General features: G+C 32.0%; 3 protein-coding genes across 6 annotated transcripts in view; 2 read left to right on the plus strand and 1 right to left on the minus strand.

Annotated features, from left to right (window-relative positions):
• The window catches only part of Ppn (proteoglycan-like sulfated glycoprotein papilin), a 79,022-nt gene extending 76,147 nt beyond the window's left edge, over window positions 1-2,875 (minus strand). For all 4 annotated transcript variants that reach the window (XM_018462828.1, XM_018462827.1, XM_018462829.1 and 1 more), the window contains exon 1: window positions 2,743-2,875. In XM_018462828.1, the coding sequence (XP_018318330.1) occupies window positions 2,743-2,765 (23 nt within the window). In that variant the 5' untranslated portion in view covers window positions 2,766-2,875. The remainder of the gene's footprint in view (window positions 1-2,742) is intronic.
• A 5,036-nt stretch (window positions 2,876-7,911) lies between these two features.
• Window positions 7,912-12,861, plus strand: Rsph4a (Radial spoke head protein 4a). The gene is made up of 11 exons (XM_018462798.1): window positions 7,912-8,244; window positions 8,583-8,772; window positions 8,905-9,104; window positions 9,295-9,382; window positions 9,788-10,045; window positions 10,184-10,306; window positions 11,022-11,175; window positions 11,398-11,558; window positions 11,669-11,907; window positions 12,276-12,460; window positions 12,854-12,861. The coding sequence occupies exons 1-11, from the start codon at window positions 8,126-8,128 to the stop codon at window positions 12,859-12,861; spliced, it is 1,725 nt and encodes a 574-aa protein (XP_018318300.1). The 5' UTR covers window positions 7,912-8,125.
• A 1,641-nt stretch (window positions 12,862-14,502) lies between these two features.
• Window positions 14,503-15,844, plus strand: Rrp46 (exosome complex component Rrp46). Its single transcript, XM_018462808.1, has 5 exons — window positions 14,503-14,697; window positions 14,766-14,879; window positions 15,233-15,354; window positions 15,439-15,582; window positions 15,662-15,844. Exons 1-5 carry the CDS (start codon window positions 14,598-14,600, stop codon window positions 15,842-15,844), a joined length of 663 nt encoding a protein of 220 aa, XP_018318310.1. The 5' UTR covers window positions 14,503-14,597.
• The last annotated feature ends 2,887 nt before the right edge of the window (window positions 15,845-18,731 follow it).

The raw sequence follows: 18,731 nt of genomic DNA on the forward strand, positions 1-18,731 counted from the left end.
TTCCTATTTTAGTCAATCAAATAACTCACAAGATTGCAATTAGTTCAAATTTAGTTAGAATAATGTGAGAGCGTACATCGTGATATATCTTCTGTGATCGAGGAATGCACGAGTTATAGTAGAAATTACTTTTTACAGCGCGATCCTCTCGCGTGCGATAATCTCATTTATACAAACAGAAATGCCTAACAATAAACAAAACCATAATACTTTTGAGTGTTTTGAAACAGCGAAACAGTGCCTGGTATTTAACCAAACGCGAGGGTTGTCCTGGAGTATTAGTACTAATATACTTATGGAACAGAAATAACAGCTTTCTCTCCCTCTCCCCTTTCCCAGAGAAACTAAAATAAGCCAGGAAATGCAGGATTGTCTGCAACATATGTGGCTGGGTATACCTGACAGAGTGCTTTTCGCGTTGAAAATTTCTACAGGCGAATATACACAGTGCGAGATTAGTGGAGAACACGTATTTATTTGGCCACACACAACATCAAATTGTTTATTCCGTATAAATCTATAACCTTTGACCGCAACAATGGAAGTAAGTTTCGCGAGTTTGAAATTCAAGAAAGATATCAAAATATTGGTAAATTTTATTTCTTATACGTGTTGGAATCGTGCGAATAACTTTGTAATGTTACTACATCAGCATGAAGATACTTGTTAAGTGGATACACCTTTTAACATGCAATAATAATAAACGATCAAGTGCAGCTAATGCATAATTCGAAGAAGACATTTCATTAGAACCTATTACTTACATCAATGGAAAAGTTGATGAAGCAAATAAATGATAAAGTAATCAATAAAATAAATCAATAAGTAGATGAAACGAAAATTGCCATTTGTTTACAAATATTTGTTTACGTAAATGTATAAATAAATGAAATAAATAAAGCAGTAAATAAACGAAGCATAAAACTGATTCCTTATATTTTCACAAAATACAAAATGTGATTTTATTGGAAAACAATTGCAAGTGCAATGCTAAATCTCGCATCGTTCGCAAGTGTAAAGGTGAACGCACATAGAAGTAGAAGTAAGCAGCAAGCAGTAAACAGTAAGCAGTAAGACGTACGAAGTAGGCAATTAACATTGCCAGTATATCTATACATATGAAAGATGGAGGTCTTACCGTCTTACTGCTTACTGCTTACTGCTTACTTCTACTTCTATGTGCGTTCACCTTAACACTGGTGAAATTTTAAATTTTCTGACAAGTCACACGCGTATTCCATGTACAGACTCGAAAGAATGTATACATAGAATCAGAGGAATTAACATAACCCATTGTCCTACCGAGCTAGCCAGGAGGATGGCATCTGTATAAAAGCTCGTTACAATAATAATCCTTTTTAACTACCGCATGTGAAGTGCTGTTATAATCGTAAATTGAAAGCAAAGACACTATATGTATGTACACATATTTTCGTGACTCATGTAAATATTATTACATGTAATAATTCATGTTGTAACATAATTTAATTGGAGTTCCCGTGATGTTTAAGTCACTGTTAAATATTATAACAGGAAAGCATTGTCTGACAGCTTAACACAAAATAGATAGAGAAAATAAATAAAAGTAATATGAAATGCAGTTGCCAGATTTATATTATACATGTACAAAGAAGTGAAATAAAAGAAAGAGGAAAATAGGTATGCTATATAATCGTGGTAGATTTATAGGAACAGTAAAAGTTATTGCTACGATTAGGTCACAACATTATGCGCGCAAATACACAAAATAATTATTAAAAATAACATTATTCTAATTTGTTAGGAAATAAATAAAATAAGCAGTATATAATAAATAATAAGCTAACTAAAAGCGTTTGAATCATTTTAATAAATGTCAGTCATGGGACACATGTCGTCAATCTGCCCTTCGCGTCTCTCAGCACTCACGAGACCATCTCCTGTTTCTCAACATGTGCAAATTGTGCCGGTTGGAATAAACCTCTGCTGGCGAGCAGAGATGAAAACTTTTCTGAAACGGAATTTTCACACGTCTAATGATCAAACCATGTGAGAAAGTATGCATTCAAATTATGACGAGAATTTCATGAATTTTGCGAATGAAGGTGCAAACGCGGATGTAAGTATACATATATATTTACATATTAACATATGTACATATATGTATATGTATGTATATACCAGTTACAATATCAATATCAGTTCTTGATAATATTGCTATATCCTTATGTTATCTCGATTTGTGTCAAAGAGTGATCAAGCAAATTAGAAAAGAAGTCAAAAAGGTCGGATGTAAATTATATTAACTTAATTCTTCATTATTTCAAATAAACATTCTCTATACAACATAATTATTAATTACGTGTTATAGCTTTAACAGAAGCGGCGTGATAGAAAGCAAGCAAGAACCACCTCACTCTTTAATTAAAACTCCCTTTAAATGGTTTCGTAATTGGGTACTTCCGTGCGCTTCATAAAAACGGACTAAACGAAAATCGATTCCCAGCCTAAGAGAAAGAAAGATAGAGACAAGAGAGAATAAGAGAGAGAGAGAGAGAGAGAGAGAGAGAGAGGGGGGGGGGAGAGAATTGAGACTTGAATTGAAGAAAAAGAAACCACGACGAACGTTCAGTGTTCTTTATGTATGGTGATTGAAGAATGCATTCAAAAATTGAGGATGTAAAAAAACGGAATATAACCGATTTGATGCAATGAAAACAAGACGAAAATACAGAGACACAAAAATAGAATTTTTTGACTAACCACGCGCTCCTGACGTTCGTCATGCCCGATGAGGATGAGCCTTGAGACGTATGCAGAAATCAGAAAACTCCTTTTTGTGCACTGTTGAGAAAGGAGCCGAAGGAGCGATAACGCGCACCACCTCCACGGACGGGAGTCGGCCACTGACTGAACGTGACTCCGATTCTCTGTGGAACCGGGAGGAGGCTGCGTCGGCCGGTCATGGACCACAGGCCTGCGGCCTTCCGATACTGAGGTGCGGCAAATTTTGCTTTTGTTCCCTTATCTCACCACGCGTGGCTTCGTATCTTGTTAAATTTTTGAATGATAAATCCGCATGACATATTAAAATCTCTTTCCTCCAAATTAAATTAAAATATATAGTTATTGTTATTTTTGAAACCTCTATAAACCTATTAGATTTAGAATTTATAATAATCACGATTATATAATATAATTGTTTTTATGCCTACAGTCGTCATAGCAATCCTTATTATCATAAAGAAAAAAAATTTGCATAAAGTATACGAACGGTAATATGACTTTAATACATAAATATGCGTATGAATGAATTATATAACATTGGTTTCATGTCAGTGAAAAAGACAATGATAACTTCTATCTTTTTTTATTTTTTAATAATACGATTTAAGAAGAGCAAATAAGTCGTGTCGTTCGAATATGCACATGTATCATTTCTAGGATATAAAATTAGATGAAACAAAAATACAAAATAACGTGTTGAAATTAATATATCTAAATATCAAATTAATTGTATAAATTAACCTTTCTGCTGTACAAAAGATGTAAGAGTGTCAATTAATTTTTGTTAAACTAAATTTAATTGAAACGTTATTTTTAATTTCTTATTTTTGTACTGCTGACATAATACAAACAAAGAATAAAATAAAATGTATGTTACTTCCTCTTCAAGTTGTGTATTCCGATATTTTATACAACTTGAAGAGAAAATTATTTTTTATAAGATACGTAAAATATCTATCTTTTACATATTATTTTTATGCATGAGCATAATGAACGCTAACATAACATATTCAAACGACTTTTTAGATTCTAATATGAACCATTTAGTAACGCACATTTACAAGGAAAGATTGAGATTTTGCGACTTTTTAAAATTCATTTATCCGTTCATTCATTTATTTAAACGATGGACATCTTAATGAAGAGTGAGTTGAAGGAACAAGCGATTTGCGAGCAATCGATCAATGGCATGTAGAAACGACAAATGAATAATGTAAAACGCGTTTTACAACGACTTATTAATAGTAACGAGTGACATTACTTCTCGTAGCAAATACACATGAATATCACACTAGTAAAGCCAAATTGATTGAAGGCAAAATTTATATCAATGTTTCATGTCTGTACATAATATAATCGTTGAAACGAATTATTTTTTATTGCTGTGTTAAATACGCTTGCTTTTTTTCCATATATAGTATCATGTAATTATCGCCAAATAAGTTAGACTGCACTTTCAAAATAGGATGACGTTACCGCAGTTCGAACAATTTTAAAACGCGGCAGTAGAATGAAACTTTTATACAGTATAAGATCCAATAGACTTGCACATTTCACACTAAATTATTACAATAATTGCAAAAGTAACTGATTGAGAACAGAATATGTTGGCTATTCTGAATAAAAAGACTTCGAATTGCATGTTATTTAATGGAGATCATCTTTCAAATACTTTATCCATATGAGTTACAATATTAAAGTACACTATTTATCAAACAATTTTTATTAGATAATATACTATAAAATATATAACTATTTATACATACACATGTTATATAATTTTCTACTATTATTCTATTACATTATGTAAATACAATAATAGTAAAAATATGCTTTACCTCAACTGAATAGAAGCAATAAAAAAGATTGATTGTTTAATTAAAATAATTTAGGTACCACATTTATTTTATCGATCTAATAGAAATAAAAAAATGTGTTATTCATTATATATATAACTTACCTTGAAAGTCGATAGCACATAATGAACAGTTTTTCCGTTCTATCCACAGAATGCCAAGAGTTCTTATTTCAACACAACGCTAGTTCTGTTTCTTGTGACTGTAGAGCCTAAAGACCGTTCGACACGGAAGCCGGTCCTCACGAAAGAATGCGCGCGTACAACTCATGGGAGAAAACTAACCGAAAGAAGCGCGGAACTTCGAGAGAGAACCGATCCTCGATATGAGTTGCTTTCGGTTGGTGTGGGTGTGAAGAAGAGAGACTAACGAAGAATGATGATATAAAGGGGAGAGAAGAAGAAGGGAGAGAGAGAAAGAAGAAGAAGAAAAAAATGAAAATATGGAGGGGATGAGTAGAACTGGTAAAGATGACGGGGTGGTCGACTGGCGAGAATGGAATGGTTTAGAGAGAGAGAGAGAGAGAGAGAGAGAGAGAGAGAGAGAGAATGGTGGAGACTCATTCATACTCCAACGCCCCCGCAAATTACGAGCACTAACTCTGGCACTCGTCGTCTACATTCGAAAAGCTACCAATGCCGCTTGATTAACAAATTTATCGTTCTTCGTTCTTCTTTAAAAGCATCGCCAGTGAGGTGTGTAAAGGAATCTTGAGAAAAATCCCGGGGAAAAATGTCGGAAACTATATTTTCGCTTACTTTCTTTTTTTTTAATATATCAGGATTCGTAAAAATATTGAAATTCTTATATAAAAAGAAGAAAGTCTAGACAACCTACAAAACTTCTATATAAACTTTCATATAAATGAGATTTCATATAAAATTTTACCAGATTATCTAAATCTTCCCTTTTAAGAATTTTTAAATTAATATTTTCAATTAAACATATTGTTCTTAAAAGTGTCCTTAAAACTGTCAGAACTGCAATAATTTTTAATTTATAAGCAAATAAAATTTAAAAAATTTTTGAAGGATTAATTAATAAGAAGTATTATATATATATATATATGTATATATATATTTTTAGTAATTAAATTAAATTAAATTAAATTGTAAATTATATCAAATAATAGCCGCAGAATATATACATATATTTGCAGGAAATATATTTTACCTAAAATTAGTTTAATTATAACAATAACGTCTGAACATGTCATCTTGATAAAATAACTTTCTCTCACACTAAAGTAAATAAGAAACAACATTTTATTAACATTATTAATACCCATATTATATTTATGTCTAATTAAAATATTTAGTTTTTATTTTTAAGAAGACGCATTATACATTATTGACATACTGTAATTGTTACGGTAACTATACGTTAACCACAATATCGAAAAATGGAATGACCGAGGAAAATACCGCGATTGTCGTCTGTCGGACTATTACGCTATCCCACGCACGAGCGAGAGTCGGATTATTCGAACTCGTTTATCATCGTTATCGGTTGAAAATCGCATCTGCGATAGACGCTCATACATTAACGGCCTTTTGTTAATTAACGCATCTGGCCGTCGCATGAACAATGCGCGTCAAACTGCAGTGGCTATTGAATTTCGGCGAATCGGATAATCCGTTCTGCTCCGAATCCATTCGTCCGTCCGATACATGCCAGCCTGGGTAATCATGCGTTCACGTTTTATTAATCGGCATACCATTTTGTTAATTACGTGGCATTATGCAGCGGTGAAGTGCCGAGCGGAATGCCACACTACGTCCGTGGGATGATGTGTGATACGTTCGTTCAATACCACCTGTTATAACTCTTGAAATTACGAAATCCTAGACTATATGCAATCCAATGTTTGAAGCTTGCCACGTGTTCAACCGTACCTTCCGGGTACGACACAGCCATAATTTCAGCTTGTTGACGATGTAGCAACGAATTGTAAAGCCGCACGCATTGCACGTGATCATGAGCGTATATTCGAGCTGTAATGTCGATAGAAAATTTCATATTACGAGAGAATTTTTAAATAAAAAGTGTTATTGATTTGTGACGTTAAGTTATAATTTTAATGAGAGGGTTGTTAATAATTTTACAACTATTAAAACAAAAACTTATCGTCGTAACCACTCAATATTTATTCTCCAAAATCACTCTTCAATTCCATTCCTTTAATAGTTGTTTAGACATTAGTGTAGATGATGTACGTATATATGTAACACAGTTAGGGTATTTCGAACAAAGAATAATTTTGAAGAACGATATGTCATAAAGATATTGATTTTTAGACTATTGGATAACTGATACAGAACAAATATTTTTTGTCAGTGTGTTGTTAAAATGTAACGTTAAAAAAATTATAAATCTATTTTCTATGTAAACCTGTTTATGCCAATGGTAAAAAAAAATAATAAATAAAGTAAAATATAAGATGTGTCTCATCTCATTATTCAGTAATTATATAGACAAATTTGCAAGCGGAGATAAAACTTTACTTTTATCATTATTTTTAAAGCTATTTTTAGCTTTAAAAAAAGTCATAAACTTTCGAAACTTTTTAATTTCAAGAAATCTTAACATTTACTGTTGCGGCAGTTTTTGAAGACGAGACACGTGTTCTATGCTGTAAAAGAAAGGTGGGCGTCAAAGGAAACAGCCAGTGACCTCGAGAAGTGTCCATCATATTTAGGACACCCGATAAACGATAAGTATGCTCCAGGATGCAAGCTGATAGAAACTGTGCGCGTGCGATTCATCTTTATTGAATCACATATTATTCATTCATATTTTCCTTTTAATTTACTTATTCAGAAAGTTATCCACAGAATAAACGTGTTGTTGTATCATATAATGTAGATACAGAATGCAGGAAAAGGAGAGGAAGTATAACTGAAGGATTCAAATATATATATAAAAATATTTTACATATTCAAAGAATTGTATACAGATTTTTTTTACTATTAATATTATAGTATATTCACGCATGTATACCAAATTCAATAACGTTATACTGAAAAACGGTGCTTTCTTTTAAGTATTAAATTAAACTATTTTCAATTTTCTCAAATATTTTCAATTGTTTTGTACAGCTTACTTCAGCATCTTCACTCGGAAATGGGTTCTTATTCGATAGGAATGCGTAGGAGACATTTATCTCAACTATCATTCTATCTACTTTTGACAAAGCTGATTAAGCATTTTTAGCAGTGTGATGTGTTGAAATAATTAGGTCATTAGATAAGATTTTATATTTTTGTAACAGCAATCGCAGTGATTTCGCGGCACAGGATGATATGAACGGAAAAACGGATGAACAGCGTCGATTAAAAAAAATCAGTTGGCGCTGATATAAGTTACCAAACGATGACAGAACTTGCGAAGTGGTTACGTTACTGCGATAATATTACTGAGTATCCGGTGTATGTGATGTGACATCGCATACAATTTTATGAACTAGCTGCATATGCTGAGGCGTGAAAAACAACACAATAAGAATGGCATATTCTTATATCATAGAAGAAGTACCTCCCGACGACATTCTCAGCGTGAAGCACGATATCCGTCGCGCGAAACTATTTCTTCAGAAACACAGCACGAAATCGGGTGACAGTTTGTACGCGCATCACTGAATTTTCTGCGATAAAAACTATACAATTGTATTTCCCTTGGAAACGTACTTTTATCGTCAATATTTTTCACATATTTATTGTATATGTTCTTTAGGGAATAAAATTTAATGGTGCGAGAAAGTTTAGCTTGTGTGTGGTAGAAACAATTGTATTGCATTAATTCTGAAATGAAATATGAATTCTAATATTATGTAGTAATATATTTTTAAACGTTATAGAAGTCGAAATATATTAAATAAAAATAAAGGAAAACTATTATAGGAGAGTAAACGATGTTGAGTAAATAAATGATTATTAATTTACTGACAATCATTTTTATTAGATATGACCATTTAATCGAGCTTTTGGCAAAAATATTGGCTGAACGGCCACCAAACGTTGTTGATATTTTTGAAGAATACAGTAGAAAATTGAAAGAGGAGAGATTTAAAATTAAGACGGATTATCTTCGAGATTTATACATACCACTCGTGCAATACGACGATGCCAAGAAGCTCATTAAGCTTTTTCAGGTATGATTCAACAAGTAACAGATAACGAAATCACAATATATTCCAAGTTTTCTTCAGATAAATAACGTACAAACAAGGTAAACTATAATTTTTGTTTTATCTTACCTTTCAATCTTCATGCAATCGCGGTAGGATGTAAAACAGATTAACAAAGACGAACAGGAGAGAATAGAGGATGAAGAGCAAAATGATAACAAAAAGAAACTTCCCAACCTGTTGGATCTTTTATTTTACTTTGAGCAGACGGGTGTAGGATTGCCGCGATATGAAATAGTGTCGCTTAATTTATCGATTCGGAAATTTGCCTCAACAATGCCGCTTGAAAATATTAGGTATTCGAGACTTGTATAACTTGCTATGTAAAACACACACACACACACACACACACACACACATGCATGCACGCACGCACGCACGCACGCACGCACGCACGCACGCACACATTGTATATTCCAAAACTGTATTATACTCTTGTATGTTTATTTAATAATTGTATCTTTTTCTTATTAATTGGTATCTTAGATTTTGGGGTAAAATACTTGGAAAACCTAAAAATTATTATATATTGGAAGCTGAACTTCAAGCAGATGAACTTGCTCGAAGATTAGAGGTAAGATATTAGTATTAAAATACAATTAAATTTTGACATAATTTTTGTTTTGCACAGCGCAAAAGACATTGCATATATATATATATATATATATATCGATTCAATCTGTTCTCTAAGTAAACATATGATATTATATAAAATATTTGATATTATGAATGACTTTGAGGAAATTGATTACGCTATATACTATACATCTATTCATTAATTCTCATCGTATGTATTCTTTATCATATCATATACCCTACCATACAAGATCGAAAACATAAATTAAAGAAAGTACTTGTAGTATTGTATATTAAAACCCTGCTATATGAGCTTTTCTTGAATAAGTAAGTATATAATGTAATTATTACAAATTGTACGAAATTTTCTAATATTGTAATATCATAATTTTTTTTTAAGTAGCAAGAAAAACATGAAGTACAATCTAAAAGAGAAAAGGAGAAAGTCGAAGTTAAAACAGCAACAAAACTCACGGAGGAAGAAACAAAAACTCAGAAGAAAGACATGGAGAGAATTGTCAAAACAACGAGAAGTTCACGTAAGGATAAAAAATCAGAAGGGAAGCCTTTGGAACTTATCTTTCCATCGTTACCTGTTAATCCGTGGACACCATTGCCGAAAATACCGATCGAGAGAATCGGAAGCGGCCTCAATAAAAAAGTGTGCATATAGAAATTCTCAATTAACGGAATATCAAAGATACTTAAATTAATACCTACTTGGCCAGCGTCACGTCGTACATTTCATTTATATATGTATAATCTCTCGCTACCTCGTGATAAGCTAAACTGTATTTAGGTGTATTTTGTATGCAACACGCCTGGAGTGGACGAGTGGATCGAACTTCCAACGGTTACACCACAGCAGATAGTAATTGCACGACAGATTGTTCGATACTGTACGGGAAACTTGGAAACACCGGTACGTGATGCCTTTTAATGAAGGAGACTCCAGGTTAGAGCGACGTTATTTGTGAATATAAATACATCCATATGACGCATCTATAATGTTAATTCACATACTTTACGTTGTTCATAATATCTAGTGATATGCGTGACGATAGCAGAGTTTCGGCATACAATATGTAATAATAATAAATGAATAGGAGTGGGAGAAAGAATACGCTAGAGCGTAAATTTTTATACTATTACATCTATACTGTAAGAAATTTCTGTTGTAAACTTCCAAAAATGTTAGAAGTTTTTATCCAACAAAAATGTGCTGTAAATTTAAACAGTTATTGTGAAGTTACAATAATATTTTGTGATAAAATATATGCAAATCGCTGCGCATGCACGGCGCATCAGTTTTGTAAATTCACAACAAATTTCTATTACAAATTTACAAATATTGTGAAATCATAGTAAAACCTTATATAGTTTGTAAATTTACTGCACATTTTTATTGTAAGGCTATTATAAATTCACTAATATTTCTAACAGTGTGTGTGTATGATATATACAATAATTATGTGGAATAATAGTTTCTTGGCAATCAGATTAAAGGAAAGCAAAGTTATTAACTTCAAACAACAAACAAATTTTTAACTATAATAAAAACACTTTAATTAATCATTCCCTGCAGTCCATCGGCTTATTCCTTTAATTTATTATATTGTTTTCTTGTTCCGAGGCAGATTCACAGTTTTCCACCATTTTCTGGTACCGAACAAAATTATCTTCGCGCACAAATTGCAAGGATCAGTGCTACTACTCACGTTTCGCCGATTGGCTTTTTCACATTCAGTGGAGAAGACGAGAATGAAGAGACAGAAGAAGAAAGAAAAAAAAGTAATGTATAACAAACTTCTAATTCTTATAATAGATTATTATAGATTATATATATTATATATATTATAGATTATAGAGATAATAGATTATTATCTCAGCGATTTTAGTTAGTTGTCATTATAGTCATAAAAAATTACAACATCATTATCAAATTGTTATTATAAAAAATAACGGAAAAAGTAACGGAATAGTAATTCTTCCATTCCCTGCATTTACATATAGTCTATACAGAAGACGAATTATTAGAAAACATGAATTATGATCCACTGCCGACGAAGGATCTTGTAGATCCCTCCATGTCAAATTGGTGTCATCATAGTCCATATATTCTTAAGCAAGGACGTACTGTCTGGTGGAATCCTAAGGAGGAAAATATTGTCGACGTTAGTTGATTAGATTAAATATTTTAGTTCTCACTGTAAAATTATCTTTTGTGATTACTTGCGGAAGTACTTCCTCAAGTTGTTTGTGATAAGAAGCTTTAATTATATAGAAAGTATTTGAAGAAGAAGAAGAAGAGGAGGAAGAAGAAGAAGACATAAGAACAGATGAAGTAAAGATGATGGAGAAAGAGATCGGACCACCCCTCTTAATTCCTTTATCTGAAGATGCTATTATTGACTCCGTGATACCATGGACTGTTAGACAGTCGTCATATATACAATCAGATGTTGCAATAGCTTTAATTAGGTCGAATATCTGGCCTGGAGCGTTCGCATTCGCGGTAGGAAGGTAAAGTTATACACTAATTTTTTTCGGTATTAATACTCTCTTATTCAGATTACTTTAAAGGCCAACTATTAGTACATTTACAAAATATAATGTTATATAAATTTTCGCAGTAAAAAAAGTAGTATATTTTGTCATAACACATCATCAAATTTAATTTAATTTAACAAAACGATTTGAAATTTATTTCATATCTCTCATACGTAACTTATCGTCCATTATTAAATAACCATTTCACTCTGCCACGAACGTTTGCGGCTTATGATAACTCTTATGATAAAAAATTATGTCGAACTACCAATTACATTACAAAGAAATTATGCGTAAGAAATTATTACCACTAAAGTGATTTTAATGGTGTCATTTCACAGACGTTTTGCTACTATGTACATCGGCTGGGGTCAAAAATACAATTCGTATAATTATAGTCCTTCTCATGTGCCACTTGTTCAAGATCAGTACAAAATTGGACCAGAAATTATGGAAATTTGTGATCCTACTGTCAAAGAAGAAGAAGCATATCAATTAATGCGTTTGCCACCAACATTACCAATAGGTAAAAAAAAATATGTAAAAAAATATATGGCTTAATTTTTAAAATAATTTAAAAATAAGAAATCAAATACATATTCTTGAGGCTTCCACGGGTGTTTCCTATGTGACAATCTTGCGTTTGTCAAATCAAATATATGTATTATGATAATTAAAATATACATATGTATACGCATTAATTTTTTATTATAGTTTTGCTAAAATAGTTTTTTTTTTGTAGACGAAGACGAAATATTAGAAGAAGAAGAGACGGAGGAAGAAGAAGAAGAAGAAGAAGAAGAAGAAGTAAATAATGACAAGGAAGATGGTGAATAATTTTCTTGGGATGTTATCACACATGATATATTATATCTCTAAATTTTCGCATTATATGTTACACTAATTTTTTTCTAAATAGTGCACTAGGAGGATGATATTTGATATGGTCCTGTATGTACCAATAATGGCAATAATGTAGTTTTACCATCAAAGCATTTTTGAAACTTGAATATATATATGTATATATATTATTAAGTGTGTAATATTTCCCCAAGAAAATAATAAAATATAAATTTAATATTACTACAATAAAGATTAAATAATTCGAAGAAATATATAAAATCGCGCATGTATTCGATATGTTATCTTGGAAAGATATCTTCTTTATCGAATACTCACGTTGCTACCGCATTGAGAGTAAACTATTTTATACGTTGATGACGCCACGTGTTCCGCAGTTTCACCGACGCGAGATACGATTAAAAATACGTGATCGGCTCTTATGGAAGTGAAGGACTATGGCAGAGAACGAGACGTAACGAGACGTAAGTTCCATAGTCGTAACGTAAGGTAAGGCAGAGAAAAACGTAGCTGTCGTAGTCGTGACTGGTCTGGAATGGTCGGTAAAGTGTGTCAGAGCGACGAGGTGAGTAATATTAATGCACGTTTATACGTCTTAATAGTTAATAAGGAAATATATACACACTAAAACAAAATAAAAATAGATTTATTTTTAAAGATATAATGATATTTGTTTCCACCTCCTGAAATAATCATAATAGTACGTAATTATTATTTTAGAGGTTAACCAATATTTTTCGAAGTATGTATGTACATTGTTAATTACTAACAAAAAATGTCCTTAACACATTTTTAATCTATTTTTATTTTGTTTTAGTGTGTATATATTTCCTTATTAACTATTAAGACGTATAAACGTGCATTAATATTACTCACCTCGTCGCTCTGACACACTTTACCGACCATTCCAGACCAGTCACGACTACGACAGCTACGTTTTTCTCTGCCTTACCTTACGTTACGACTACGGAACTTACGTCTCGTTACGTCTCGTTCTCTGCCATAGCCCTAATTCACACTACTGTCAAAATTTAAGTGATTAATGCCTGGTTTATGCTTCGGTCGTAACCCTAAAATCCTAAAATTCAGCCAATGGAATACAGATTTCAGTTAGGACCAATTAGGACTGGCAGTCCTATTGGCTGAATTTTAGGATTTTAGGAATACGACCGAAGCATAAACCAAGCATATGAATAAGAAACTGATAATACAGTACTCATTTCATGATTTATTAATTTCGTAGGCATGTATGTATATTTAAAACTTAATATCTGATTTTTATTTAAAATTGTGATTTTAATGTTATCATCTGAGTTTGATTATCAGTAATTTATAGAGCTATGATAACTGCAGAGAAAAAATTGTAAATTTTCGGCAATACATAAAGATATTATAGTATTAGAAGTATGCGTACTTATTTATGCAGCATTTCTACAATAAAAAAAATTATGAATTTAATAACGTACGTTATTAAATTCATGATTTTTTTATTTGCGATTATATACAATATTAACATAAATATATCGATAATGTTCGATATATTTATGTTAATTGTATATATATAATCGCAAATTTTTATTAATTGTCGATAATGTCATCGTTCTTCAATTATCCTCGGGCCCACAGAGCTCCATTGATATAGTCATGAAAATTTGCTCAGAACCGACCGTGGACCCGGTGGACCGTCTTGAATAGTATCTTGTCAATGGCAGCTTGTATGTACATATTCTAACCATTTTAACCTCTTACATAGTGTTGTCTTGTCAATTATTATATGAGCAGAAACTTTATTGTAAGATAAAATGACTAAAGAAGCTATTGAAATTAATTGTACACTGCGACCAATAAATTGCGAAATTAATTTGTTATCAAAATCTGATGGTTCTACAATGTTTATGCAAGGTATATAATAAACATCATGAATAATATTTTGTTAATACAATATTCTAATTCTTCTCCTATGCATATAGGTGATACCACAATTATCGCCGGTGTAAATGGGCCTTTGGAAGCAAGAAGCCAAAAAATGGCATATGACAGAGTTTCTATTGAAGTTACATACACACCTCTTAAAGGACCAGCGAGTAAGTTTGCCAAAATTGAAATAGTCATGAACTGTTATGTTTCAGCATTGTTTTAGATCTAAAGCTGATTCTACAATGAGTCGGTAGTCGGTAGTCCTAAGTCTTATCGGTGAATCAGTGAAGTTAGCCAACAGCCAATTTGTACGACTAAGACTACCGATTTTCTTGAGATTGATCAAATTTGACTTTATTCCTTCCCATTAGTCGAATTAAATGACTCGCTGTACAACTAACAATTAGTAGATGCGAAAAATCATAGTCACTTATTTAGGTTAAAACTGGTTAAGACTTAAGATTTCCGACTATCGACTCATTGTAAAATCAGCTTAATAATTGTCTATCAATTATTTTAGAAGTGGATGACAGATTAATTGAAACATATATAAAAGAGACATGTGAATCGGCTATATTAGTTTCATTTCATCCCAATACCATGGTATGCATTAACCTACAAGAGATGCAAGATTCTGGTGGGGTAAGAGTTCTCTCTCTGTGTCATATATTAATAATAAATCTTGTAAATAAAAATTGAATTCTAAGCAAATAAATTAAATTTCAGTTACTAGCTTGTGCTATTAATGCGTCGTGTTTGGCACTAATTAATTCAGGACTTTCCATGAGATTTACCGTTGCAGCTATTAGTTGCATGATAGAAAAAGAAACAGGGGAAATAATCATGGATCCTGACAGCTCACAATTAAAAGTATTTAAATAATAAGAAATGATGAGTTATGTATTTTTCCTCAAGAAATCTTTTATTCTTATAATTAACTTATTTACAGAATGCAAGAGCAGAATTTACATATACATTTGACAGTATTAACAAAGATATTGTATGCTGTCATAGCATCGGCCAATTTTCTCAAAACGAATTCTTGGCTTGTATGGATAAGTGCAGACAAGTTAGTAAATATGTGTTTGATTATTATAGGGAAGTAACAAAAAAGTATACAAATGTAATATAACATTATAATATTTTGTTTTCAAATAAATGTTCTTTTTTTCCATCTTCAGAATCAATAAAATCTTAAACATATGCATATTACGTTGCTAAAAATAATTATTTTATTAGCCATGGATACATTTTTATTCTTAAGACACTGTCAGCTCGAAGATATAAATTAGGAGATATTATCAACTATTGATATAAATTTTTCAATTGCGAACATTTATTCAAATGCATAGCTTGAAACACAAATTGTATATTTGGAAGTATCAATTTCTAATGGGATATTAAGTTTGTTGAAATATCTACATGTATGTCTACATTAACGTATCATATATTATTGGATGGAGTAAAATATAATATAATATATCCCTATCAACTATAAATAAGGATGTACTATCGTTTTACTCAATACTTTAATGCCTAAATTTTATATTATGTTTAATTATATAAAAAAAAAAATACATTTAAGTTTAAAAATACATTTTTTATTTATTATACCGCTCGTAATTAAAGAGGGAAATACATATTTCTTCTCTTAGCTTCTATCGATCATGAACTTGTGTTTCAGTTTCTAGATGTTTCCGAAAGAGGATGCAATATACTTCCTGATTCCTAAAGCTTCAAATTTTATCAAATGTTTCGAGCGACAACGAAATGAATGTGTATTTCAGAATAAAATATTATATTTTTAAAAGCTTATGCTAATAGAATCTATTATGGATGATTTTATTAAGAAAATTATACACTGTGCGTGTATATAACTCTTGATGAAAGTACTAACAAACAAACAAACACAACAACAATTAAAGCAATAAATTTAGAAAAAAATGGTATATGTTACAAACAGAAATTAAATAATATTTAATTAACGTTTATTATAAACTGATTAATATTAAACTGCATATACATATATATAACTATAATAAATTACTTTTTCTTCTAGAGGAGAATCTATATTTTTTACTATGCATATAACATTTTTAGTGTATTTATTTTGATAATTATCATTTTTTATGATCATTGAAATATATTGCCAATGATATTTATTTATAAGAACAAATATATAATTGACACAAAACAACTTAATTTAGCTGTTAAGAGATATAGAGCAACATATAATAGCCAATAGAATAATATAAATAGCCAGAAGCTACTCCCCCTCTCACCTTTCTCTATCTCTCTCCCCTCCCTCTCTTTTTTCTTCGTTTCATATAATATTAAAAAGAAACATTTAGTTTTATGTATAAATAGTCGTAAACTTTAACATTATGTTCGATTTCGATCACTTGTTTCGCGTGTATTTTATTGTCAAGAAGCTCGCGCAGTCTCGAAAGTGAATACTCTGGAAATGCAACTTGTATTCAGCGTACGTTCGATTCTGATGCATTTAAAGAGGAGCGGATATCTGTCGGTAGAGCCACGCCTGGTCGCCAATCACAGGCTGTACCTACCATCGACGTGTATCCTTTGTGTCCTCCGGACCCTTTTAGTCCTTTCTGGCTCTCAAGAATCCAAAGATTTAGTATGGAGGGGGAACATCTTTGGACGTCCATTAAGTACAGAAATGAGCCTTCCAAGAGAAAGAGAGAATAAGCGCCCCGAACGGGTCGGACCAGATCTTCTCCGGCCGGGCCCAAGACCAAGAGAGGTCTGAAGCGAAGTGAGATGGGAGAAAGTGAGAAAGGACGGGAGAGTGAAGGAGAAAGACAACAGTCAAAGCCGGGTCAGACCGGGCCGCGTTTAACTGAGGTCGCCTCGGGCCCTCAGACCATTAACAAGGAGCGGAGCAATTTATGGACCGGCTCGCTCATTTCCACTTTATTATTATTTTCTCATCTCATAGATGGTCTTCAGTGTCGTTTTGTTCTGCCCCCTCTGCTGCTCGTCCAGCAGCTTCTCTTCTTTCCCGCCTTTCTCCTCTCGTTTCTCTCTTTCTCTCGTGAAATTAATACTCACAGCTGAACTGGGAGAGCCACCGACAAGTCGCGGCGACTTGGCGATGAGCTCAGAGAGGGTAGATATACCTTTGGATGAGCAAAAAATTGTGAAACGCGAAATATTATTATGCGCCGCACTATCTTTTCCTACCTCTCAATCTTTTATATTGATAATAATTTCGACTTCTTGCTCATTCGCTCGATATTGTACCCGGATTTAGTACATGCGCGTCGTTCTAGTTGTACATATACGTACATTACACAATGCGGTATTAAAGCTACCCGTATCGCTAGTATAGCTTACGAATATGGCAAAGCACAGTACTATTTCGCAAATGAATCAAACCGTTATGTAAAATAAGCATTCAAATCGTGTAAAATAATTATTTGATAGCAATAGTTACGTAATTAGGTTCAAATTAAAAAAGTAAGTTCTAGAAGAAGATTTAGAACAATGCTAACAAACAAAATATGAAAACAATAAAATTAGACTATGAAAATCTATCTGACGTCATTCCGCGTCAGCATTTGCGAAATACGTTTTGCGATTTGGGAATTATGTAGATAGAAGCATCTTGAGATTCATCGCGTGCGACGCAACGAAGCGATTTTTATCTTCTTAAAAACTATGTATATGTTTCACATCTGAATATACCAACTACGTTTAATCTTCTTAAAGTCATAATTTAACATCATTCACACTTTTGTTTTACATTTATAAACGATATTCCAATTGCAAAGATTGTGTGAAAGCAATAATGTTACTTGATTGATTTTAAGATCTCTTCCTGTTAAAAAAAAAGCATAAAAAACTTGATAAAAAATTTAATAAGAAGCGAATATTTTTGTACTTAAAAATGTTCATTAAAAATGTACAAAAGCTTATTTTCGAAAAACATTTTTGCTGTTAATACTCTCCTTCCAATGTCAGTAATTAATATATTCTACAATATCGATATCTTTCCT

The sequence above is a fragment of the Mycetomoellerius zeteki genome, unplaced genomic scaffold (genome assembly GCF_001594055.1).
Source record: "Mycetomoellerius zeteki isolate Tzet28-1 unplaced genomic scaffold, Tzet1.0 scaffold146, whole genome shotgun sequence".
NCBI classification, from domain to species: Eukaryota; Metazoa; Arthropoda; class Insecta; order Hymenoptera; family Formicidae; genus Mycetomoellerius; species Mycetomoellerius zeteki.

Bases quoted from the DNA above. Each gene is read 5' to 3' on its own strand.
- Rsph4a (XM_018462798.1), top strand. From the start codon at position 8,126: ATGGCATATTCTTATATCATAGAAGAAGTACCTCCCGACGACATTCTC. The intron at 8,245-8,582 runs GTACGCGCATCA...CATTTTTATTAG, and splicing joins ACGAAATCGGGTGACAGTTT to ATATGACCATTTAATCGAGC. The intron at 9,383-9,787 runs GTAAGATATTAG...TTTTTTAAGTAG, and splicing joins AACTTGCTCGAAGATTAGAG to CAAGAAAAACATGAAGTACA.
- Rrp46 (XM_018462808.1), top strand. From the start codon at position 14,598: ATGACTAAAGAAGCTATTGAAATTAATTGTACACTGCGACCAATAAAT. The intron at 14,698-14,765 runs GTATATAATAAA...CTATGCATATAG, and splicing joins TTCTACAATGTTTATGCAAG to GTGATACCACAATTATCGCC. The intron at 15,583-15,661 runs GTATTTAAATAA...ACTTATTTACAG, and splicing joins CTGACAGCTCACAATTAAAA to AATGCAAGAGCAGAATTTAC.